Below are 25,534 nucleotides of genomic sequence, written 5' to 3'. Positions count from 1 at the left end.
GAGCTAAGTGTTTAATGCAAGTTGTTGCATTTACTTCTTAAAATCTATAATAAGTATTAAATTATATCAATTTTACACTTGAGGGAACTGAGTTTAGAAAAATCAAGGACACACAGCTTTAAGTTGAAAAACAACAGAATATTATCCCATTTCCTACAGTTTAACCTGAGTAAAGACTTGAATCTAGTTCTTCATAACTTGAAAGCTGGTATTCTTGACCACTTCTGTAGAATTACACCACAAAACATAAGAACAGCTGCATTCACAGGGACTACTACAGGGACTTGAGCACACAAGTATCCAATATTTGTTATGAATGAAGTAATTACATAAATAAATGAAAAGAAGGTATGAATGTATGTAAAGGAAGAAACCAGGTCAACAGCCGGAAGACAAGATTTCTAATCACCGAGCCTGCTCTCTTTTCCTGTGTGACTTTGGGCCTAGGTACACAGATTTCTATAATACAGGCTTCAGAATGAAGACTATAGTATAAAATGCTGTGCGTGTTGCAGACACAGACACAGAGAATTCTATTTACAGAAAGGAAAAAGATAGTCAGTTAGTCTATGAGTCCACATTTATTGTCTTCTATGTTACTGGCCCTATTCCAGGTACCGAGGCCACATCAGTGAACATGACTAATAACATTCCTCAAGTATGTGCTGGGAGAGTAGACAAATAAATTAGATAATTTTAGACCCTTTCTAGTATAATAAAGACAAATTAGGATAATGGAGGAGGGGTGCTTACTTTCCTATGGTTTTTCAGGTAAAGACACTCCAAGGAGGCAACAGGTAAATTAAAATAAGAAAAGAAGGATTTTTCATGCAAAGTTACAAACAAAAGCTGTTGCAAAGAGAAGAAACAGCAGGTACAAAGGCCCTGAGATAGGACTGAACTTGTCATTGGTAAAAATTACTTAAATACCAGATTATTTTAGAAGTGGAGCCAATGATTTCTGATGGACTAGATGTGTGGTTTGGGGAAAGGAAGAGTACTAAATACAAAGTTTAAAATCACAAAGCGCCAATGGTAGTTAAAGAAATCAACTGAGTGAGAAAAGGACCCACGGATAGAGACATAAGGGCTACCAAAAGACAGAAGGTGAGTACCAGATATTTTCTCTTCCTGGCTTAATTGACAGCCTTTGGTTACAACACCCGTAACGAGGTCATTCCTCTATTTCTTTCCCTTAGAAGTGGGGCAATAGATCTCACTTTTCAATCAAAAGCTTCTGATTTTCTGATGTCAATTAACTAGATCATTTCCTTTATCTCAACAGTCAGTATTCCAGAAAAATCAAAACACATGATAAAAATAGAAACTCTGAAACAAATACTAATCACCATATTCAAGGGTCTCATAGACAGAAAAGAAGTTGAAACACCAAATTCAAAGCATGAGAGCATTTTCAAGCAATAAATACTTTGCTATGAAGTGATAAATTAATAGGCATCCATCACCAAAGCTGTGATCATCCAGAAACATGATCCTAAAAACACATTTAAAATCCAAAATACTCATAAATTTTCCACTCCAAAAGAAAGCATTTGGAAAAGTCCTGAGGTTTCCCACCATTCTTAAGAGCTTCCCAAGTAGGTAAAAATGCACTTTATGATTTAAAACAAATCTTGCAAGCAGCTGACAGTATTTTAAAATAATTCAAGTTCAACCACTCACACAATAAAGGAAAAAAAAAAAAAGGTCAAATAGAAAAGTGCAAATTGATTACCACGAAAATTCTTTGCAGTGTAAAAATGTATGTGACCTACTATCATTAAATTGCTACTATAGATACACAGATGGAAACCTGCACCTTCAGTTCAGTTAGTATTAAATACATTTCTTTCTTTTAAAAAAATATTTATTTTTTAGTTGTAGGTGTACACAATACGTTCATTTTTTTAATTTATTTGTACGTGGTGATGAGGATCAAACCCAGGGCTTCACAGATGCTAGGTGAGTGACCTACCGCTGAGCCACAAACCCAGCCGCACACTGCTTTTTATATATAATATTTCCCGTTAAATATTAAGGCCTTAATTTACAAATCCTTATGCCAAACAAATTATATTTCATGAGCTTCCAAATAACATACAATTTTGTTGTAACATTGAAAAAAAAAAGCAAAGATAGAGAAACAATGAAAACACTACTTGTAAGAAGATGATCTGTTACAATATAAACAATGAGATGTCTTGGTATTCACCAAGCTATTAAATACACTGCCTTATTTCTTGCAGCTAGAGGAATGATCACAAACAAATGTTTACAAACCAGATAATGGTTGCTAACCCAACAAATTGCTTGGACATTGTTAGAATACATCTAAAAAATACTTCAAGAAAGGATTAAAGAGTTGGAGAAAGGACCTTTGTAAAGGTTGTGTATCTTATCCTGGGCACTGTTATAATAATAATATCATGGACTAATGTGATAATTATCACAATTGCCCTAAGAAAATTGAGGTCTGGTCTCACAATCTGGCATAAACAGAACTGTTTAACAGTTTGAAGGAAGAACCATTTGATTCATAGGTTTCTAAATGATCTTTCAGATTCAGCTACTGGATAAGAGTAAACTAAAAATGATAGTAGTATCACATGGCATTTTTATGTGTGCCTACTAAACCACCAATTTATGATTTAAGAGATCTTGGATATGAGAGATTAGAAATATTCATTAACCAAAATAATAATAACAATAACTTTAGAATTATATCTTTAAACTTTTCCAGCTCTTAATGCATATGTCTTACCCATAAATAACAAAAGTGTCTTGGAGTAAAATTCAACTCTTTTCATTAGTGTGTAGATATGCTGACAAAATACATCAAGACTCTACACACATATCCTTTTAAAGCCTTTTATGACTTTATCTCTAAATTCTAGAGTGATACTGGATAAAACATGGACTTTTTTGAAGTCATGTGAAGCTTCCAAATACCTAAAGCTTTTACATCAACCTAGTATTCTGCTTAAATGCATGTTGAAAAGAGAGTTAAAAGTCTAAGCTAGAGCTAACTTTAGAGCACTAGTTTTAAAACTGCCTTGTGGATTTGACCAACTGGGTGATTTGGTTTCTGGTATTCTCAACACAGATAGCACAACTGAAGTGACCAAACCCATGGACAATCTCAGTAAATAACACCCAGAACAACTGAGATGGGTTTCTAATGCATTCAGTTAGATAACTAACACAAATGAATTCATAGCTTTTATGTAAGAAGCTAATATTTTTTAATTATTTCTTGGAATATATTAGGCACCATAAGAAAAGCCTTACTAAAGTTACTCATTAATCCTCACATCCCTAACAGTCAAGCACTAACTTCAGATTCTACAAATGAAGAAATAAAGACCAACACAAAATTCAGTCAAGAGATAAATCCCAGTCTCTTCAGCTCTAAAGCCCTGCTCTGTCTGCTACCCTCAGGCTACAGCGTTTACAATCATTTTCTGTACCCTCAAGCAGTTTCCAGTTGCAGAGGGGAGATAAGCAGTACTCAAGTAATCAAGTAATAGGAAAACAAGATAGCAAGAGATAGATGCTTCCAAAATTTTAGAGAGGAAACTACTCCTGGATGAGAAGGATCATGTAGTTATAGGGGATGACTGCGCTGTGACTTAGAGTCCCAAAAAGAGTTAAAGTTCAGACATGACAATGTCTGTTTACATGTACTCTGCTATGCAAACTTTTGAAAATATAATTCCCTTTTCTCCTGGATTCTTCTGAGAATAAGAAGAAAAAAAGACACTACTGGCGTCTAATAGCAAGCTCTGAGAATTCCGGACATACAACTAAGAGATGAGTTATGACGCAGGACATACAGCACCATGAGTATGAAAACTTGAGAAATTTCAGAGTCACAAAGGAAATCCATTCACTAACACATCTAGTGTACAAGTAAACAAATCCATGATTAAAAAAAAAAAAAAAAATCTGTCTGGGCAAGGTCAGTTGGGAGTTACAGGTACCATAGAGCCACCACCTGCCAGAAAACACCTTCTGAATAACCATCTTCAAATGAAATGCATTATTACTCCATAATTGCCATTTCAATTATCCCCCTCACAAACAGAGGTTTATTTGTGATTTGCTTTAATTAGGCAATTTTACTTTCATTTCTTCAGTAATTGATTTGAATACAACAGCATTAATAATTGCCTTATATCCATACACACAATTCTTCTCAAACAAGGATTACGAGTCTGTCTACCTGACAGCAAAAGGTTCAATAAGTGATCCAAGAATCTTGTGCTTTAGGCAATGCTTTAGACGACTTTTTTTAAAAATTGTCATTATCGATGAAAAGCAGACTAACAGCATGTCCTTTCTAGAAGACTATTTGATATAAATTTTATTTAACATATTTGTGGGATGTTTCTTAGTTATTACTGGATTCAACTTTATCATATACTTTGCTTACCTAACAATACAATAATAACTATCATTCTGGTTAATTGACCATGTGTCAGTCACCATTCTAGAAGCTTTATATACATTCTCTTTAATGCTTGTGATCACTATTCTGACAAGGCAGATATTAATGTTCCCATTTTATAAATAAAGGTAAGATTCCTGGAGATTAAATATCTGTCTTGGGGACCCACATCTGATAGGTATCAGGACTCACTTCTTTGGATGAGAGGGAGAGAAGAGGAAAAACCATTTAATTCTGTAATTTAAAAAAAAAAGTTCATTCTTTTCCAGTAACAAATAAATGTCAGCCAAGTAACACCAGAAATAATAGATTCTCCTGAAACTGTTCAAATAAACATTAAGCTAAAATTTAGATCTGCACATTCTATGCAAGATGTGAAAGCATTTTGAATAGTTTAATGTATTTTACAAATAAAAATGTTATTTTTAATAGGCTTAAAATTAGTTTGTTCTCTTAAGCAATTTAAACATACACTTTGATTTTGTCTTATTATTTATGGTCTTAAACCTTTCCTTTAACTATAATACTTATGTAAACTTTACCTCATGCCTGATAATTTTTTACTGATATATTATCACAAGGCTTATTTTTTAAAAAGTGTCTCAAAGAGTAAAAACCAACCTGGGGATTCTAAATCTCTGGTAGAGTATAATCTCAAAAGAGCATTTTCAGGCTGGGTGTGGTGGCACACACCTCTAATCCCAACTACTCAGGCAGGGAGCCTGACCTGGACAAAGTTGTTCTGGTTACAAAATAAAATTTAAAAATGGGCTGGGGATGTAGCTCAGAGGGAGACACTCCTGGATTTAATCTCCAGCACTGAAACAAGAAGAAGAGAAAGAAAAGAAAAGAAAGTCTGTCAAACACTCAGTGCCTGTGTCAGAGACACTTGAGGAGGAAAATGAAAAGATAACAGATAAGAGACAAAAATTGAATGCAAAACCCCATCTCATCTGCTCAATATCAGTTTCCTTCTTCATCGATACCTCACAAAAGGGGGTAGGAAGAGCACAGAGATTTCTTACTGTTTCTGTCAGGCTTATGGTCTCCCTAATTCCCCAATCTTCCATCGCTCTGCAGTGAAGTAAAATGGCAGCTTATAGGCAAGACCAATGTTAATTTCAGAACATAACCAGTTGGGATTTCTTACACACAAACCCAGCTTATCACAAGTCACTTGTGCAAAAGATGAGTCTAAAGTGGCACTGGTAGCAGTACTGGTTTATTAGAACAATCTATTTGAGGCACTACCCACTTCTGTCCTGCTTTAATAAGCTCAAACTCTCAGGATCTCAGTTTCTCCGAACCAACCTATTGCCATCTCCAAGTCCCTGGCTTTCAGTTACCTCAAGACTATGCTTCTTCCTACTGAGTCTGAATGTTTAGTCATTTATCTTTTACCAGAAACCATTCTCATCCTATGCCATATTCTTCATAATTAAGTAGGAAGCTTCCTTGATTGACTTAGAAACTGATTTCTTTATTTACATCTTCTAAAAGAAAAGAGAAAGGAAAAAATGGTCCATTTTTTCATTTGTCCTTCTGCTCTCCCTACTAGGTTTACTGACTGCAGGATTGGTTATTTTGGTTCTTGATTTCTTATTGAACCAGCAATCTTCTAAGTTCTCTATACTTCACATCTCTGCTTGCCTTTTTTTTTTTTTTTTCATGTGCCTCAAGTTATTTTCACAGGTCCTACTCCCATTAACAACATACCATAGTTGTCTTACTAAAAACTGTTTCTCTTTAAAATTTTTAAAGGAAAAAATTAGCAACACTCAATCGAGTTTTAAATTGATAAACATGAAAAAAGAGACTGAGGCTCTCTTTAAAAAGTAAACTTGTTTGCCCTGTATGTGATAGAACAGAAAATCTAAGTTTTAACTCCTCAACTCAGACATCTTCTGCTATCATATCTTACAATGTCTCCTCACCATTGCAGGAATCATTTTAACAAATATTATGTGTATTATTTAGTTTACAGTATCTGAGGCTATAAATGATCACTCATAAAATAAATCAGAGGGTATTATATTACCTGGAAATCCCACAGTATTATAACAATTGAAAAAAATGCCATAGGCTAACTAAATCTAAAATAGTATTCAATAAATACGAGGATAACACATGTATATGAAAAAAACAGACTTCAGTATTCATCATCAATGACACTAGTCCATATTCATGAGTCTATAATATCACTGAAATTTCAAAGTTAAACCCATGAGATCGGAGTTATCATTACCTCTCTTGCAAAACAGCACCATACTTTATTTCTTTGAAAAGAGAGCTGACTAAATTTGGTTTTTTTTTTTTTTTTTTGGAATTACACAAGAAATATATGAATTCGTTCTTTGTAAGAAATCCAAAGAATTCACAACTGCTCAGGAAAAACAAAAGATAAAAGCTTTGTTTACCCTCACAGATTACAAAGTAAATTATTTCATTAGTTTGATGTTTCCTTCTTGCCCTTATCTTTGCATATGCCCATGTACTTGTGCTTTTAAAACATAAATGGCATTATCTTGCACCTAGAGTTCCACAAAGTCAATTTTCTGGTTAAGGAGAGCTTTTCTGATTTACTAAAATATAAAATCCCTTCAAACTTTTTATTAGCTATTTTACTCAAACTGTGACACTAACTAAAAACTATTCAAATTCGTCAAAATCTTTTATACAAAAAGCTTCTCTTTGATAACTTATATAAAAATAATTTACTTTAAATTTAATTTTGCCAGGAGACAGGAGATGTTTCTTTTTTGTTTGGTTTCCAAAATCCCCCAATCACAAACTGTCATTAGGTTATGAATTTGTCATAGTTCATGCAGAGGCAGTATGGAATTCAAGCTTTGAGAGTCTGAAAACAGTAGACTGACAGAATATATATTTCTTTTTCTAATTATCTGTTTTGCCAAAAAATGTATTGCTGCTTTCAAATAATTGGTGAAATTTTAACATTATAATAGAATTCACTTTATATTTCAAAATACTATAATAGAGTCTATAATTTTACTGTGTTTAAAACTTTAAAACAGTACCCAAAAATGATTAGGGACTACCTATCTTTAATACCTAAAAAAATTTTTAAGACCTAAAAATTAATAGCCCAATTTATAAGTTTTAGGGAATATATGAATGATATGAGCAAACATTTCTAATACAAATAGATAGACCTTTTACAATCAGGTATTTAACACAAATCCTCAGTCCAAAAAACACAGAAATGCCACTTTCCATCTAAGTGACAACAAATGTATTGAAAATAAAGCTATCTACATAAGATCCTGTGGATAATAATGTCTTCCTCTGGAAGACATATTTTATAAAAGAAAAATATTTCTCTCTTTAAATATTATTTGTTTGAATTGTGTGTTTTAAACAAAAACAATATAAGGATCTTCACAAAAATGGCCATAACAGAATATGTTTTGTATAGCTGTAAAAGAAATGGTGCCTCTTTAGAACTCAACCAGAAATTCTCAACGTTAATTCAACTGAAAAAGAGTAATATAGTATCTCAGCACTTCAAAATATTACCAAGCCCTGTGTTTGATGTCTTAGTAAGAAGTAGGCAGAGTTGATATAGTCGGGTTTGAGAAAAACTCCAGCTTCAAGGATAATAAAAGAACAATGACAAAAATGTCAAAGGTGTAGACACCCAGAATGTTAATTTATTAGAACGTGACTTTACACTGATTAATTATATGCTCCTCAAAATATCTGAAGTGCATAAGAATACTTAATTGAAGCATTTCATCTTGTACATGCTACTAAAAACAGTTTTAAATAAGTGATAGAGAACTGGTTTTAAAATTACAAGTATATGGTGTTCAATCATGAATTCTACATGTGCCATATAAAGATAGTAGTCGTAGTAATGAAGATGATGATGATGGCATCATGAAAACATTCATACTAATATTAACTTGGATTTCACTGAACATGATTATATAGCACCAGAACAGATATCATTCCTATTAAGTAACATGAAATATTATAAATTTGCTATGAAATCTCATATGTTACAGTCAGATTACTTCCATGACCCCATGGAATTAGTGTGATTTTTTTTTTCCTTCTGACCTATAAACTGGATGTTCCTTCTCAAACTTCAGCTCATTTAAAGTGTTTTTTCTAGGCGGCAATACTACTTATCATCTTCATCTAATGTAGACATAAGACCTCCTAAGATGCTGACCATAACACTTGTCAACATATCACTGAACAGAAGTTTAAATTTATAGCAATAGTAGTTGAAGTATCCTTTACAGGCATTCATTCATTCTAAGATTGCCTTCCTAGAGTTAAGCTGCAAAATCAACATTTAACAAATTTAAAACAGAAATATAACCACATTAAAGAAACTGAATGAATCCCAGACCAGCAAGAATTTCTTGTAACCTGATTATAAATATTAACATAGGCTACAGATTAAATCTGGGGTATTCAGTTAAGAAGGTGAGGGGGGAAAAATGCATCTCAGAAGTATGTTGACTGAACCTAGATCTAGGGTGTCTAAATCCATATCCATTCAAGGGAGAAGGAATTAGACAAAGGACTTCAAGCCCAAGGGCAATGTTATCTCTATTGTGATGCTGAATATATAAGACCTCTGAATATTTGAATTATATAATCTCATTTGTTCAGAATCTGCTCAGCAAAGGACCTTCATTAATTACCCATATAGGTCAGTTCAAAAGAACAAAATGATCTGGTCAAGCTAACTACAGTAAGCCAGATCCCATGTTATCTGCTTGGGGGTTTTGTTTGCTTCTTTTGTTTTAATGAAGATATAAACATAATTTGGCACCCAGACTTTAAATATTAATTCTGTAAACTTATTTAATGTCAGTCAAACCTGATACAGGAATATACTTTAGGTGTGCCACAATTCAAGTTTTGGAACTTGCAAGGGTGAGAGCCAAATCCTGTATTATAAGTAATTTCATGGGGTAATGCTATCCTGTGGGAACCTTTCTATGTAACTGGTTGCTCTTTCAACTTTGTCTCATTGTGTGTCTTCAAAGTTGCACTTAAAAAAAATAATAATTGGTGATAAAACAAAATAAGCAATAAATTCATTTATAATGGATATAAATGACAAGCAAAAAATTCATTTATAATGGATATAAATGATGATATGTACATCACACCTATTTACTTCTAAATACAATAAACAATATTATAATCTCAAATAAAATCAATTTATTTGGACCCTTGAAAATAACATCCTTCTCTTTAAAACACCTCTAACAATTTTTAGTGCCCAAACACCAGCAGTGCATCAATGGAAGTAAGTGCTCAATAAATATTTGCTGGATCGATGATTCAAAGATGAAAAGCATCTCTCTAGAGAGTTCTGAAATCTCCACATGCAGGACATCTAAGAAGAAGTATTTCTATCATTAAATGCATTTGGAACTCTATGGTATCTTGGGTAATTTACATTTTTTAAGATAGCATTCTATAACATATATTTTAAGATACATACTATGATAATTAATTCTTCTCTACGTAATTTTACCCAAGGGACATAATATTATTATCTTCTGTAAAAAATTAAGTATATTCCAAATCATTTTAAAATAATATGTACAATGTCTGCATATTTATCCCAAAGTTTTCAAAAAGTCTCTAAGTTATAGTACTAAATTCCTTGACTAATAATATGGCAGAACTGAATGGCATTTAGCTAAAAAAAATTATGCATTATAAATTACATATTTACTCATAAAGAAATAGATATAGAATAAAGACAAATCATTAGAGGCATTGGAATATATGGCATATATTAGCTATGACTTTTTAAAAATATAACCATAAAAATTATGGTATTAAATATACCATAAAATTATAAAGAGAAGAGCTAGCATATTTTATTTAAAAACCAGTGAGTATATCACATTAATCCAAATTCTGAAACTAGAGTAAAAGAATTCCTTTGCCGATGGCCATAGTGCACATCTGTAACACCAGCGGCTTGTAAAGCCGAGGCAGGAGGATCACAAGTGCCTGCCTCATCAATTTAGGAAGGCCCTAAGCAACTCAGTGAGACCCCGTCTCTAAATAAAATACAAAAAGGGGGAGTGGGGCTGGGGATGTGGCTTAGTTGTGGAGTGCCCCTGGATTCATTCCTCAGTACTAAAAAGAAAAAAGAATTCCTTTAAGCAAAGAGATTATTAAAGCATGTCTTTATCCACTTCAATATATGATTTTTATTTAATGAGTCCTTTGGGGAAATAAAGCTAAGACGTACTAAGGGACGAATTTTTAAGAAATACCAAACTATTGCTGAAGTCATACAGGAACAGGTAAGGAAGACACAAGCTACATTTCACTACTAAGCAAAGTTCACACTCTAATGTGTCCAGGTACTTGATTACTGTCCCTTCCCATATTCTACCCTATTGATTAAAAATCCAGTGAGTATATCACATTAATCCAACTTCTGAAACTAGAGTAAAAGAATTCCTTTGCAGATAACCATAGCGCACATCTGTAACTCCAGCGGCTTATAAAGCCGAGGCAGGAGGATCACAAGTGCCTGTCTCATATTATACCCTATTGATGCTTCAAACTCTGTATCCAGAATTAAACTAAACTAATCTTTTCCTGGAAACTTGTTCCAGAATGTCTTCTTTGCTGAGGGAACATATCGTCTTCTATCCAGTAATTTGGGAATCACCATATTTAACTCCCTCTTCTCCTTAACTCTACTAACCAAGTCCAATCCACTCTTAAGACATTACCCAAACTCTACTCTTCTCTCTTTCTCTCTTTATTTTTTAATTGATTATAATTATTTGTACTAGAGGGACACATTATGCCATATTCATAAATGCAAAAAAAATTAAATTAAAAAAACAAAAAATAAATAAAAAATTTTAAAAATGCAAAAAAAGTAAAAAATAATGCACATAAGATAATTTGATCAACCTCATTCCCCAGTACTTCCCTTTCCCTCCCCTCCTCTTTCTACTGACCCATTTGCTCTACTCTACTAATCACTCTTCTATTATTATTACTGTATTTGTCATTATTATTATTACCTTAATTAATATATTATAATTAGATATAAAATCAGGATTCATTGTAGTATATCTGTATGTAGAGAGACCATAATTTTATCAATTTCATGTTCACCCCTCTTCTCTCCCTTTGTATCCCCTTGTAGAAAAATGAAAACAGATCCCTATCTCTCGTGCCTCTCTTCCTTTTTTATCCCCCACTACCACTAGCTCTCATGCTTTCTCAATCAATGCAACAATTTATTAAAGATGCCCGTCCCTATAGATTGGTCCCCATCCACAAGCTTTTTCCCCACATTACATTCAATGTGATCCACATCAATGAAAAAGTTGGAATCACAAGCAGGGCTTGTGACTATGGTTCTAGCTTCTCAAGAGGCTAAGGTGGGAGGACCAGCTGAACCCAGGAGTTTGAGACCAGCCAGGGCAACACAGTAAGACTCCACCTCAAAAAAACACAAACATATCACCCCCCACCACCACCAAAAAAAAAAAAAAAAAACAATCCCTAGGTCTGCTTTATTAACAGCCTTGGCTCTCCTGAAAATGAAAACCATCATCCTAAAATATTCCATCATCCTATCCTGATTAACTCTTCAGAGTAACCTCTGGCTTCAAACTTCCTAGAGGCCAATTTTACTCTAGAAATACCAACCTATCTACATTTCCCAGAATATTGCATGCTATTTCTCAGCTCTCATTGTGGGTACATCATTTACTGAAGATACCTTCCACTCCTCTCCTAAAACCTTTATAATAAATAAATCTTAGCTCATGCAGCCTCTCCCTCTAGGAAATCTTCCCAAACTAGTACCACCTCTCACACCCTATAATCATGAAGATACTCAGCTTCCTATAACACAACACCCTGTTTAGAAGAAGTCTGTTTGTCCCCGCAGAGCATGAGCTCCTAAAGGACAAGGAGGGTGCACATATGTACCTTACAGTGCCTGGCATCCTTAGAAGACAGCCAACAAAATTGTTGAATCAGTCAACTAGAACCGTACATCAAAGTGTCAAATGCCTATAACTAATGATCATATTTTAAGCTTACTTCAAATTTAATACATCTAAACCATTACCCCCAAAACACACAGCAACAACTTGATTACAACTTAAATAGGTATCATCAAGTTTTTGTTTTGGTTTGGTTTGGTTTGGTTTTGGTACCGGGGATTGAACTCAGGGGTACTCGACCACTGAGCCACATCCCCAGCCTTATTTTGTATTTTATTTACAGACAGGGTCTCGCTGAGTTGGATTAGCACCTCATAGTTGTTGAGGGTGGCTTTGAACTCACAATCCTCCTATCTCAGCCTCCCAAGCCGCTGGGATTATAGGTATGTGCCACCACGCCTAGCACAATTTAAATCAAGTGAGAATTTATGGTACACTTAAGAGCATCAAATAATATTAAATTTTTTAGGGGAACACGCTGTGAAAGACTATATGAACATATTACTCTATGAAGAGGATATTTTCTGCCCAGCACCATGACACACACCTGTAATCCCAGTATTTAGGAGACTGAGGTAGAAGGATCGAAAAGTTCGAAGCCAGCCTCAGCTTAGCAAGGTCCTAAGCAACCCAGAGAGACCCTGTCTCAAAATAAAAAGGGCTGGGGATATAGCTCAGTGGTAGAGTAACACTTGATTCAGTCCCAGGACCAAAAAAAAAAAAAAAAAGTGGGGGATACTTTTTCTTTTTCCAGTCCTAATGACTGGTATCCTTGGCACCCCGGGATAAGCAATGACTGTTTTTACATATAACCAAAACCATACAACTTTATTTGAGAACACTGAAAATCAATTAAAATAATCTCTGACAAACAGATAAACTCTATTTATTTCTTAACAAAAATGTTCATAGAACTTTAAATAGTAGAGAATATTTTTTCCTTAATTTTTACTCTAAATAACCAAAAATGCCTGTCTCTGTGCCACGGATCCATGCAATTAAGAGGCAAGAGCAAAAGATCCAGACTCCAAACAGATCTGGGTTTGAAAACAAACCCTTTTTCTTATGAGTCATGGGTACAAAAAACAGTGACTTGACTGCTCTGAGTAATAGCAGCAGTGAAAATTTATTGGGTCTTATTAAGTGCCAGGAATCGTGCTAAGCATTTTATATATATTGCTTCATTTAAATCTATCAGCAATCCATTGGAGTAGGTATTGTTTACCCCCATAGTAACAATTGAGGAAACTGAAGCTCAGGGATATAACTTAAAATGCCCAAGTTCACCAGGCACAGTGGCATATACCTATAATCCCAACAATTTGGGAGGCTGTGGCAGGAGGATCACAAATTAAAGGCTATCCTCAGCAATTTAGCAAGGCCCTAAGCAACTCAGTGAGACCATGTCTCAAAATAAAAAATAAAAAAGGCTGGGTGTTGGCTCAGTGAGAAAGTACCCCTAAATTCAATTCCCTGTGCGGCAAAAAAAAAAAAAAAAAAAAGAAAAGCCCAAGTTCACACAGCAAGTCAGTGGCAAGGCAGGAATTCTAACATAGGCCAATATAACTCCCATGCTTCTTCTGCCCCTCAGTTTTATGTTATCATATGGAGAGATGAGATAGGTTATCTACCTCAGGGAATTGCTGCAAAGACTAATAATATGGAAAGCATTTAGAACAGTGCTGAGCATGCCATGTAACCTCAATAAACGAGGGCTTTCTACCTCTCTCAATCCAGTGGTAAATGCATTTATAATATGGGGGATAAATTCCTTAATACTCCTTACTTATTGCAAAGCACAGATGTTCTGTGTCTCAATTAATTAACAAATGTACTAACATGATAACATGTGTGTGTGTGTATATGTGTGTGTGTGTGTGTGTGTGTGTGTGTGTGTGTATATATATATATATATATATATATATTAGATATAAACAGATATAAAAGAAAAAAAGCAGAGAAAAGCAACATATGCTACCTTGGGTTTGAACTGTGACACTGCTATATTGATCTTTCAGAAAACCATAGATCAAAATACATCAATATTCAGAATATATCAATGTATCAAAAGTTAGGAGAGATGAGCATGGAACCCAGAGATCTTAATTCATTATGGCTTCCTGGAAGACTCCCAATGGAACATAATCCATCATGTTACATATTAACAAAAGCACTTCCAAAGAGAAAGACAGATCTGAGCAAAGATAAAGGCAATAAGGACAACCCTTCTACAGTAAGCATTTTTGTTTTTCAAAGACAAACCTTAATCTTCAACTCTAAGCAGTCTAAAAATTTGGAGTGGTCGAGGTAGAATGAGTCACAAAGCAAAATAATAATAATAATAATAATAATAATAACAACAACAACACTTTTTCTGTTAATTACCTACAAATATATGTTTCTTTTAGTTTTCTTTTTTTCTTTAGAAATGCAGTCAGAAATTTATCTCCGATAGGTATAAAGAAATTAAATCAAATTTCTTTTTGGCTTTTGTTAAAAGTTTTAACAAATAAGAACTAAATGTAAATTACATTGGGCATATTCACAAACCAAAGCACTACAATTCCAAACAGAGCTAGATTTTACATCAAGCCCAGCTGGTGTCATATCTGGGTGTGCCCTATGAAAATCCAAACAAGGGTGACTGCCAAACTAAGCTATAGAAGACAACTCAGAAAGCTGGTGAATCCCATAATATAAGCTATATTTTAAAAAGCACATTAGAACACTGGCTTGACAAGATTATCTGATGTTGCTCCACCCTCATAATAACACTCTTCTATTTCTTTAATACTCTTTTTGTCACTAAAACATGGTTCAGTATTGGACATGGCAGACAACCTGAGAGGATAAGATGATAGAGACAGATACCAATTATCTACCTACCCACAAAGTTATATCCCACTTTATGTCCCAACCCTGAGAATTTTATCTTTCTGCTAAGCAACCTAACAGGTCAATTGATTTCTTCAAGCCTCAATTTCCACATATGAAAAATAGAAATCATAATATACTTCTGCTTCACTAGGTTCTAAAAATGGAAACTAAGAAAAAAAATGAATGTGAAGCACTATGAAAAGAATAAACTAGATTCCCTGACCTGATTAATGGTCAGAGCCTTGTAACACTGGAATTACTACTTCTTCCAATTCCATACGTGCCACCAGGCCATCATACTGACTGATAAATAGTAGTGACTATATAGTTGATCCACCTAAAGGTTTTAAAGTAAGAGAAACAAATTGTCAATATATTTTCATACATCATTTAAGTAATTATCTGCAAAACATTTACATATTGGCATTATTAAAAAATATAATTTTTGAGCCTTATTTTTTTTCAACATAGTCAGCTGTAAGTATTGAACAATTTAAAACTGATACCAAAGCAACTATGCAAGAATTGGAAATAAGCTAACCCAGAATCAGAAGGAATCACAAAGTTTCATCTGATGGACCAAAACACAATACGGATTATTTTTATATTGTTCTGAGTTGTCTATCTCAGATTCTTAACTTCCAGATTCTATTTTTAAAATCACTTAACACTGTGTATTTCCAGTAGCCATCAAGGCATATTCTGTCATCCCTGACATCGAAGATTGTCAGCAGACTCAGTATGTACACTAATGATCTCAGGCAACAGTGCCCATCCTCTTATCAAAGAGATCCTTATTCCAGAATAAAAAGTCTGTAAAGTTCTCTATGAAAATTCAGTCTAAAACATAGGAAGTAGTCATTATAGAATGTTAGGATCACTAATACCTCTTACTTCTTTTCAAGGTTATCTTATACACTGAAATTTAAAACTAAAAAATGTCAGGCATTATCACATTTTTAGTTCTCTCCCAAGTCGCCAGTACTCTATTCTAGCACTGTCAAATAATGATAGCTGCTGTCATTATTTTTTATACAATAGCTGGCAGCAAGTTGTACAGATACCCTTCATCTTGGAATAGTCACCAAATGCCCTGAATAAATGACTAGGACCCTATAGTGATACTGACCACTTTCCTAAAGCCAAATAAGTTACCTATCACATCTTATTAATACTTTATGGCCAGAATGTTGGTTTATAAAAGTCAAATGTTTTACTTCTTTTATTTTTTCTAAAATATTTAAAAATATTTTTTCCTCCTTCCCCGGTTACACACAGACCTCTCTTCCTTGCTACTAGAGACTCTCTTATTCTATCATAAAGTTTTCTGCATTTACTTATACTATTTTAGGAAGCAACAGTCCTTTAGAAGTATATTTGAAGATTCAAAAAATTTCCTAATTTAATAAGCTATTTTCATTTAACAAAATCAACAGTGTGTATAAAGGGATACAGAAAACTAGTGATCTCAGATACAAGTGATTTGACAGGTCTCATACCCAAAAAGTATTCTAAGTCACAGAAAAGCAACCGAGTGACCAATTCTCGCTCCCTGTTCTAATTAATGGTCAAGAGTTCCTCTCTACCCCTATTTACTTTGGCAATCTAAAATGTTGATATTCTCCTAGATCTAAGAGAGGAAAAATGGGTATCTTCTCCATCTAACACCTAAGTGGGTAACCTAGATACTGTAAATAGAGGCTACAAAAAGGATGCACAGACAGCTCTGAAGTGAAAGCCAAAATATTTAACCTGCAACTCTTTGGAAAAGAACCTGAAAACATGTGCAGTTCAGCCAAAAACTGTACTAACATGGAATTGCCCCAGGCTAGAAAGTTAAAGAAAAAACACACAACACCACAAGAAACTCTTTACCACACATAAGTTTACTGTTGTTGGGTGAGAAGAGCTTGAATGTCAAAAGCACACTTCTTACTTATTCAAATTAATCATGCCTATACTCCGGACTATTTATTTTAAAAGATGAGTGAACTGCCTTTTTGAAGCAAGTACTTGCAAAAGCTGAATCAAATTCACAAATGAAGGGGCTAATTAAGTAATTAACCAACATTTTCTTGCAGATATTCTGGTGGTGACCAGTGTAAGACAGTCAAGTCTGATTAATAGTTACTCTCTACTCTATATATTCAATATTTCTAAATCCAATAGTTAAATACTTAATAAAAAGAAACTATAATGCAAACCTATCTTGACTCTTTAGGAAATCATGTAGAAAGTTTCTGTGAAATAAAAACATATCCTACCAAAAAACTAGTAATCCAACAACAACAACAACAATTAAATATTAAATGTAAAAACTCTTATTGCCTACATTGCTACAGAGAATAACCTTTATCAAATCAACACAGAAAACACAAATTAATGCTGCAAGATATAATATAAGAAATTAGCAATATAATTTAGTACATATGCACTCAATAACTTTCTTAGTTCTTCCTTTCTACACAGTAAAGGAATTTCAAGGACTACTAGAATGATGAAATTTTCTGAGTAACTCCTCCATTATTAAAGAAGAAAACTTTTAAATACAGTAAATTCAAATATTTCAATCCATGATTGCTTAAAGTTAATGAATTGCAAAATGTATTCAAGAGTAATCTAAATACGTTTGCTTATAATTCAATAAGCTTAACTAGTTACAAAGCAGGTAACTTTAAAATAACTTAAGTTTAAAAGGCTGTAAGAGGCAAGTGGAAAGGAAAATTTCTCTCAGGTAATTAGAATTAAGTATATGCTTAAAATTAAATAGATGATTCGGTTTTCTTCAGTTTAGTCTTCACAAAAGAAAAGAAATGCCCTTCCTTCACATAGCATCAACAGAAAACTTGCCATTTAAATTATATTTACATATAAATCCTGTCATTTCCATATAAGAAGATAATACAAAAGTATAAAGAAAACAAGATTTCAAATTACTTTTGAGTAGGAATAACAGAGTACTGGCAGTTGATTTGCTGATAAAACATTAAGAGAAGATAAACCATATTCTTAATAACTGTAAGTATTTTGTCTTGTGTCACTGACTGCATGTAAGTTGCTTTTTTACTACACTGAAACATAGTATACTACATCAATGAATGACCCTTTATCAAAATAGCAGCCAAAACTGTCTATTCCTACAAATTCAAAACATCCTTCCAAATTTTCACAACTCTCTCCTGGACAATCTGAAACAAATGCTTTCAACTTTGTTAGAGAAATGAATATAAATGAGTTTGATAAATTTCAATTACACTTCACTTACAATGCTTTGGAGGAGAAACTTTAACATTTTTTCTCTCTCTCTCTCTCTCTCTCTCTCTCTCTCTCTCTCTCCCACCCTCTCTTTTAAGCAAGAAATAATACAATGGTTTAGCTTTGTACCATGATAACATAAAATAATGCTATTTTTTAAATATGCTGCAAGAGTCCTTTTCCAATGGAAAAGTCTTTTGGAAGTGACATGTTTCCATATTTTTTTTTAATCCAACAACAACAACAACAAATCCAGATAGAAATTCACCAAGTCAAAACACTAATCAGCAGATTCTAACATTTCTTACCTGATACAGGTAAGCACCAGCTCCCAAATGCCACCTTGGGATAGTTCAGACTAGTAAGCAGGCTCATGTTTTATGATACTAGAATGAACAGGAATAAATCTATGTTGTTCTTTCTTTAGCAAAATCTACAGCAGTAGCAACACCACAATGTGAGCAGACCCCACAGACCTAACAAATTCAAATCTGTCACTTGAGAAACAGAAAAAAAAATCATAAAATGAAGACTTACTGCTTGTCATGTGACTTGGTGAGGCATGCTGTCCATTGGGTGTGCTTGAGGTGAGGTCAATTGCCATATTGGAGTGCTCCCTTTCAGGTGAAAGCTCATTGTCACCTGTTTTCACAAAAATAAAATCTTTTGGTCTCTGTTCATTGTCACAAAAAATCTAATTACTAACTTTGCTTCATATACACAGTGAAATGCATAGTCTTGAATTTTTAAGCAGTACATTTCTCCCTTAAAAGAAACTATAAGGAAATATCTTTTAGAAACATAGTCAATGAATGAAATGACGAAAAGCCACAATCAGCCCACAATAAAAAAATTAACGAAACTTTATTATCACAATGCTCTTACACATCAAATAAGGGGAAATGAAGTAGTTGACTTCTAAAGTATCTTTTCTTGAAAAAAGATAAGTTTTAACATCTAATTTAATTATTAAACATAAAGAATTTATTATAAGCATTTTCCAAAATGCTGCCTGTTACAAAGTTAAATGTCTGAAAAAAGAGTTTGCTAAAAAAAAAAATGTCAACTTAAAAGAAGCTGATTTCTTTCACATTATGTGTCCAGAAAAATTAGGCTACAGAGTAGTAAATATTTAGTACACAGCATACAAGTACATACGTAAATACCTAACCTATTTTAAACTTAAAAGTAAATGGGGGAAAAAATCAAGTAGAAAAGTGTTGATATGCTAAGCTGTGACTGATTTAAATACTATCCTTAATTTAGTAAGTAGTAGGTATACTTCTATATTTCTGATATATCTCGCTTCTGTGCTATTTCTCAAACTCATTTAAAGAAAAATTGTGAAAAAAAAAAATAAGAGAACAGAATTCTTAATTATATCCCAAGTAATATACAAAGGTAACTTTATCATCAATAACAAATTAGTGAAAAATGAATACTTACACGTTATATAGCCATCAATAGCCTCTGTTTCCATAGTCAAAGTGCAATGCTGTAAAACAAGAAATTATACCCTTAAACACAATGATTCCTTTCGCTATCTGCCATTAAATTCTTATTTGAAGCTCCAAGCAGTTAGACCATGTTGCTGCTGCAACCTGTGCCCAAGAAACATACTACAGTGTACTGTATGTGCTCATTTGCAAGTCACTGAACTCCTTCTGCAAATGATCTGATTCCTACTGGAGATAGGACAGGAAAGATAAGTGTGCTGTGAGATGGGCTGTAGCAAGAAAAGAGTGGCTCTTTTTAATAAAAATTTATTTGTTTTAACAAAAAAAAAAAAAAAAAAACGAGGGAAATACACCTCAAATTTGCCAGCTACAACTGGGACTTAAGTTCTTTGCCATTCACTACTTCCCACAATCACACTGCAGTTTGAGGACTTCCCCAGTATACAGATAGCTCTATTCACAATTGTTGCAAGTTGGTTCATCATGTTCTAATTGGGAGGGGGAGGACAAACAACCATAAGAAAACAAAACAAAACAAAAAACTTCGTGCCCAACTGTGTCTTGAAGACTTCTGAAGCACTTGGCCAACTCTCTGACTTGTATTGACATTTTAGCCTACCCCAAGTTCTGTGTAAGCACCTGTTCAATGTAACCTTAATTTCCTGCCAGACCATGGTTGGATACAAATGCCAAGTCTACTTAATACATTCTGATTTCAAGAATTTCAGAAACTTTTGGCTATGTAAAAAGGAATCACTTTTTTCCAGTTTGGGGAATTATTTTCATGCACCAATGACACAAGACAGAACTTAACTCACAGAAACAAAAGTAAATTATATGAGATGACACCCCCTAGCTTTGATTCACATAATGAAAAGATCAATAATCTAACTGTATTCTTTGAAGGAAAAAGTTTAAGAATTGACAAGTCCTGAAGAGATTTTTACTTATTTTTTTTTTCTTTTGGCCCTGGTCCTTTTTGCCGTTAGTTTCAAAACTCTCACTGCACCAGCAGCTAAATTATTCACAATGAGCCATTTCTGTATTGATCGCCAAGTATATTTAGCCCTGGCTCCTGGAATTTCTCCATTACTTACTGGAAAACAGGCAGCTTCACTTCTTGTCTCCAAAACCACTTCCCTTCTCCCTCCCCTCCCCTGCTTCACCATCACCCTCCCTACCCGCCCCCCCACCAAAAAAAAACTTTTCTTTCTTTCTTTATGGAATAATCAGATCAAATTCCCAACTCTGAAACTACATAGCACTTAATTTCAACCTGCTGTCCTGTTATCAAATTCTTTCAAATTATGATTACATAAGGCTTTAAAGAAAGGGATCCGGGAAGTTCAAAAGGGGAGCAGTTTCTTCGGATATTTAACAAATGAGTTTATCTCTTTAAAAACGTACACATTTAACATACACATATTAAAAAGAAAGAAACGTCAGGGAGAAGTGAAAGAAGTCTGCCCCATCAATGAAATGGTTACTAACCCTCAGAGAAGAAAATAAAGAAAAAGGAGAAAGAGAAACGAAATGTACATACAAAAGAAATTGTCCTTTGATTAAAAAAGATTCATCACCATTTCCAGCTCTGTCGGGAGATCTCAGCTTCTTCTAACCCCTCAAAGAGGAGGTGACAATGTCGGGCTGAAGATAAACGGAGAGAAAGAAAGAAGTTTTTTGTGTTTCCCCCTTCTCTCTTTCCCTCTCTGGCCCCCTCCAAGCCAAGCCCCCTGCAGAGTTCAAGGCGAGGAGGAAGGAAAAGCACTTTACAGGTGGGTCATTCCAAGCCCAAATCCAGCAAACAGATCGGCAGATAAACAAAACCAAGAAATGAGAGAGAAGGAACACCCCCCTTCTCCTCCTCCTCCTCCTCCTTCTTCTTCCACCCCTCCCCCTCGTCCCTTTGGGATGGTCTAGTAGGAAAAGTCACTCAGGAATGGCACCACGTACTTTCAGGAAAGAGGAAAAAAAGAGAGAGAGAGAGGGAGAGGGAGAGAGAGAGAGGTCAGTCAGTGCTACAGCAATGCGATTAACAAGAAGAGAAAAAACTTGATCCACCGGTTCCTTAAGAATCGACCAAAAGCTAAGACAAGAAAACTGAAAGAAAAAAAGGGGAGGGGGGGTAAGAGGGGAGGGACAGTCAGGCATAACCCAGCAAGGAACCCAGGCCAACTTCACAGGACTGTTTTTGGCCTTTGGCAAAGAGAGAGACAGAGAGAGAAAGAGAGATAGAGAGAGAGAGAGAGAAAATAAATCTTAATTCCATCTCTTTCGCCCATACCAGAACCTGTCAAAGTGATTTAACTGCTGCCTTTTTACATGTGTCATACCAGTTTTTTGTTTTGTTTTGTTTTGTTTTGTTTGTTTTTTTCAGTCCCAACAGGATCTGGATATTACCTTATCTGGACAGCTGCAATTTATTCCAGTCTATCCAATCTTTCTTCTTAGAATTCAAGTTAAAACAAAGCAAAACAAGTCCAAATCCGTGACAGCTATAGAGATGAGAACTGATTAATCGATTAACATCCCAGAAACAGATTACAAGGAGGGGAAGATAAATTAAGGCAGAGGACATCATCTTCAACCCGATTTCCTGAGCGTCCTTAATAGAAATCATTACCCTAATCATAACCACAATCCATCCCTCCCAGAGAAAAACACCTATATTATTATTATCACTGGTTAACAGCAACAAGTCATTTGATCACAGTGCAAAACGAGATGCTATATAATTACACTTAACTTTGAAAACACTCCCCCCTTTGCAAATCATACACAAATTCATATATAATCTATGAATCAGAAGACAAATAAAACAAGAGCTCTTCTTCCCCACGCAAAAGCCAAGCGGAGATTTACCTCAGCAGTGCATGCAGTAAAATAATCCCATCACCCTTTTGTTTGTGTTTACTGTTAGTGTGTCCTCTCTCTTTCTTTCTTTCCTGTGCCTAACGTGTGTTTGTGCACTGCAGTTGGTGGTGGAAACTAAGGCAGTGGATCTGTAGCTAAGGGTAATCCTGTTTTTACTTCCTCCATCTTCAGCGAGGAGCAGGGTTAGCCCGGGACAGCTGGTCAAACCCCGAGAAACCGATCCGGCGGAGCCCGAGCACATCTCCCCAGCCGGCCGGGCTCGCGCAGACGCCCGCGGGCGGAGGGCGGGCTGGCGGCGGCGGCGGCGGCGGCGGCGGCGGCGGCGGGCGGCGGGCGGCTGGGCCCCGGGCGCGGGCGTGCGTGCGCGCGCGCGGGCGTGCGTGTGTGCGGGACCCGAGCGCCGGTGCGAGTGTGAGTGTGTGCGCGCGTGTGTGTGCTCTCCGGCTGGCGGGCGCGTGTGCGCGTGTCGGCGCGCTCAGCCGCTCGGCGCGCTCGGCAATCGATTACAGGACAAGTGCTGCCCCGGCGGCTCCGCGACGCGCGCACTCCTTCGCGCCCACCCGCGCGCCCGGCCGCGTCGCCCCCCGCCCGCCAGCCGCCGCGGCGGACCCCGCCCCCGTCCGGGGGAGGGCAGGTAACCCGCTCCGGCCGTGCGGCGGCGGCCCCCCCACACACACACAGACACGCACACCCCCAGGTTCCTAATAAATCTCACGTTTTCGTCCCGCCGGGAAGGAAGGATTGGAACGGTGCTGGGAGGTTCATCTCGGCCGCGTGAAGTTTTCTTTCAAACTGGGATTCGTGGAGAGGCCGGGCGACTGGAGCGGGACGGCAGTCGCGGCGCAGGACGCGGAGCTCCGGGATCGGCGTGCTGGTCCGAGCCGGGGTGTGCGCCTGGACCCACCCACCAGCTCGCCCGGGCTTCGCAGTCCAGTCTGCGGTGCAGTTTCACAAAGCGGCACCTGGTAGACCAGGACACCGAGCAGAATAGAGGGGCCCTCGGGAATGGACCCAGGCAGAAATTCAGGTCTGAGATGAAGCTCAACTATGACTATTTTGAAAGTGCTTTACAGTGCAAGTTTAAAATTAGAGTGTTTACTTGCTTTTTTTCCCCCGGGCAAGTGCCACATTCATCCAAGTCAGAGGAACGAATGAGGGTCCAAAAAAGTAACCCTTCAAGTGTTGCCCAGCAATAAGTATCAATCACAGCCTCTGTATTTTGGAAGAATTTCTAGAAATCGTCATGAGAATAACAAATGTATGTTCTTTCTACAATAGTAGCATTTAGTATCTTTCTTAACCACATTTGCAAAAAAGAGGGAATGGAGACGTCTATAATTAAAGGGGAAAAGGAAAATGAAAGGAGCTGAAAATACTGAACTGTGTAGTCTGGGTGGGTTAAGTTTGAAAACACATGAAATTATCAGGACTGCCAAACAGCATTTCTGAGAAACCATATCACAGATTGTGAAGAAAATCAATGCAGCACAGTACTCCACTCCTCCTACTCTTTTTAAGAATCCCAGAAATAGTTGCTGAGGGTTTCCCCGCCCGCACCCCCCCCCCAGGAAAGAAAAATGACACATAGAAAATAAAATTATCAACTTTATCTTAAGCACCACTGTGTGTGTCTGGGAAATTTTGGGAAATGTCTTCTTTAGATTTTTCGTGTGGGGGAAGAATTCATTCACAATGAGACTGTCTAAATAATGGATACTGTGTAACTTGAGTAATACTGTAGTTAAGTTTTTTAATGAACTCCTTTTAGATTTATTCCATATATTGTATTTATTTATTGATCAACTGTGCCAATAGAATCATTTTTTCCCTTTTATTTCCCTTTATTTGGATGGGGGGGTGGGGAAAATTATGATGCCATACAGCAAACAAGATTGGAGAGAAATCATTTCGGCTCAAGCTTGGAACAACTTTCTAATGATTTTAAGATAGTTTCTGTGCCTGTGAATTACATATTGGTAAAGCAATTTTTTTACCTGTCTTCCAATGATCAAAATAAAATTAATTTTTCTAAAGTCATATTTAGGAGAGACTAAACAGAACCCACAAATCATTTTAATCATCCCAATGGATGGCAAAGATTTTAATCTTAAATTAACTGAGAAAATTGGAATTTTGTTCATAATATGTATATGGCCAGTATATAATGGGTCACATAGCTTCTCTATATTGTCATTCCTCCTGGAAACAAAGCTTAAGTATTTTAAGTATGTGCAAAGTTAAAGAGGTGCTTAGAAACCATGAATTAAAACATTCAAAATTAAGGTGAAATATCTTGATAGTTTAAGCAACTGAATTCTTTGGTAGAAGAGAATCAATTGTAAAGTCTTACGGGGTTCATCATGAAGTTTCCCAAGGCTTCCATGGTTGATATAGGTCTTACCCCTGACTGATTAGAGCTTAATTTAGCTCCCTTGAAGCCTCTCCTTTTAATGAGTTGCTTTCATTGGCTCCCTAGTCACCAGAGGCACACTTTCTCCCTCTAGTGGTTGAGCCTTCTGATAGTTTATATTTGGGTTACCCTCTCTCCCCAGGAGTGAGATTCTTGAACACAGGGAGGTGATGGATCTCAGATTTTAGAGTGGCCAAAGTCTCAATGACTGCTCTGAGTTAGACCACCT

General features: G+C 35.8%; 1 protein-coding gene across 2 annotated transcripts in view; it reads right to left on the bottom strand.

Moving 5' to 3' along the window:
• Ikzf2 (IKAROS family zinc finger 2) overlaps positions 1-22,941 on the bottom strand; it is a 143,747-nt gene extending 120,806 nt beyond the window's left edge. Inside the window, exons 1-3 of one of the 2 annotated variants that reach the window (XM_076865689.2) lie at positions 22,884-22,941; positions 20,011-20,059; positions 19,102-19,206 (exon numbers count right to left, since the gene is read on the bottom strand). In XM_076865689.2, coding sequence (XP_076721804.1) covers positions 19,102-19,206; positions 20,011-20,044 — 139 coding nt within the window. In that variant the 5' untranslated portion in view covers positions 20,045-20,059; positions 22,884-22,941. Of the gene's footprint in view, positions 1-19,101; positions 19,207-20,010; positions 20,060-21,564; positions 21,588-22,883 lie in introns of those variants that run through there. The other variant, XM_076865688.2, reaches the window with a different exon arrangement.
• Positions 22,942-25,534: the final 2,593 nt, after the last annotated feature.

This window comes from Callospermophilus lateralis, chromosome 9 (assembly GCF_048772815.1).
Source record: "Callospermophilus lateralis isolate mCalLat2 chromosome 9, mCalLat2.hap1, whole genome shotgun sequence".
Classification (NCBI taxonomy): Eukaryota; Metazoa; Chordata; class Mammalia; order Rodentia; family Sciuridae; genus Callospermophilus; species Callospermophilus lateralis.
The sequence above is the reverse complement of the archived record's forward strand: the minus strand, read 5'-3'. Positions and strand labels throughout refer to the sequence as shown.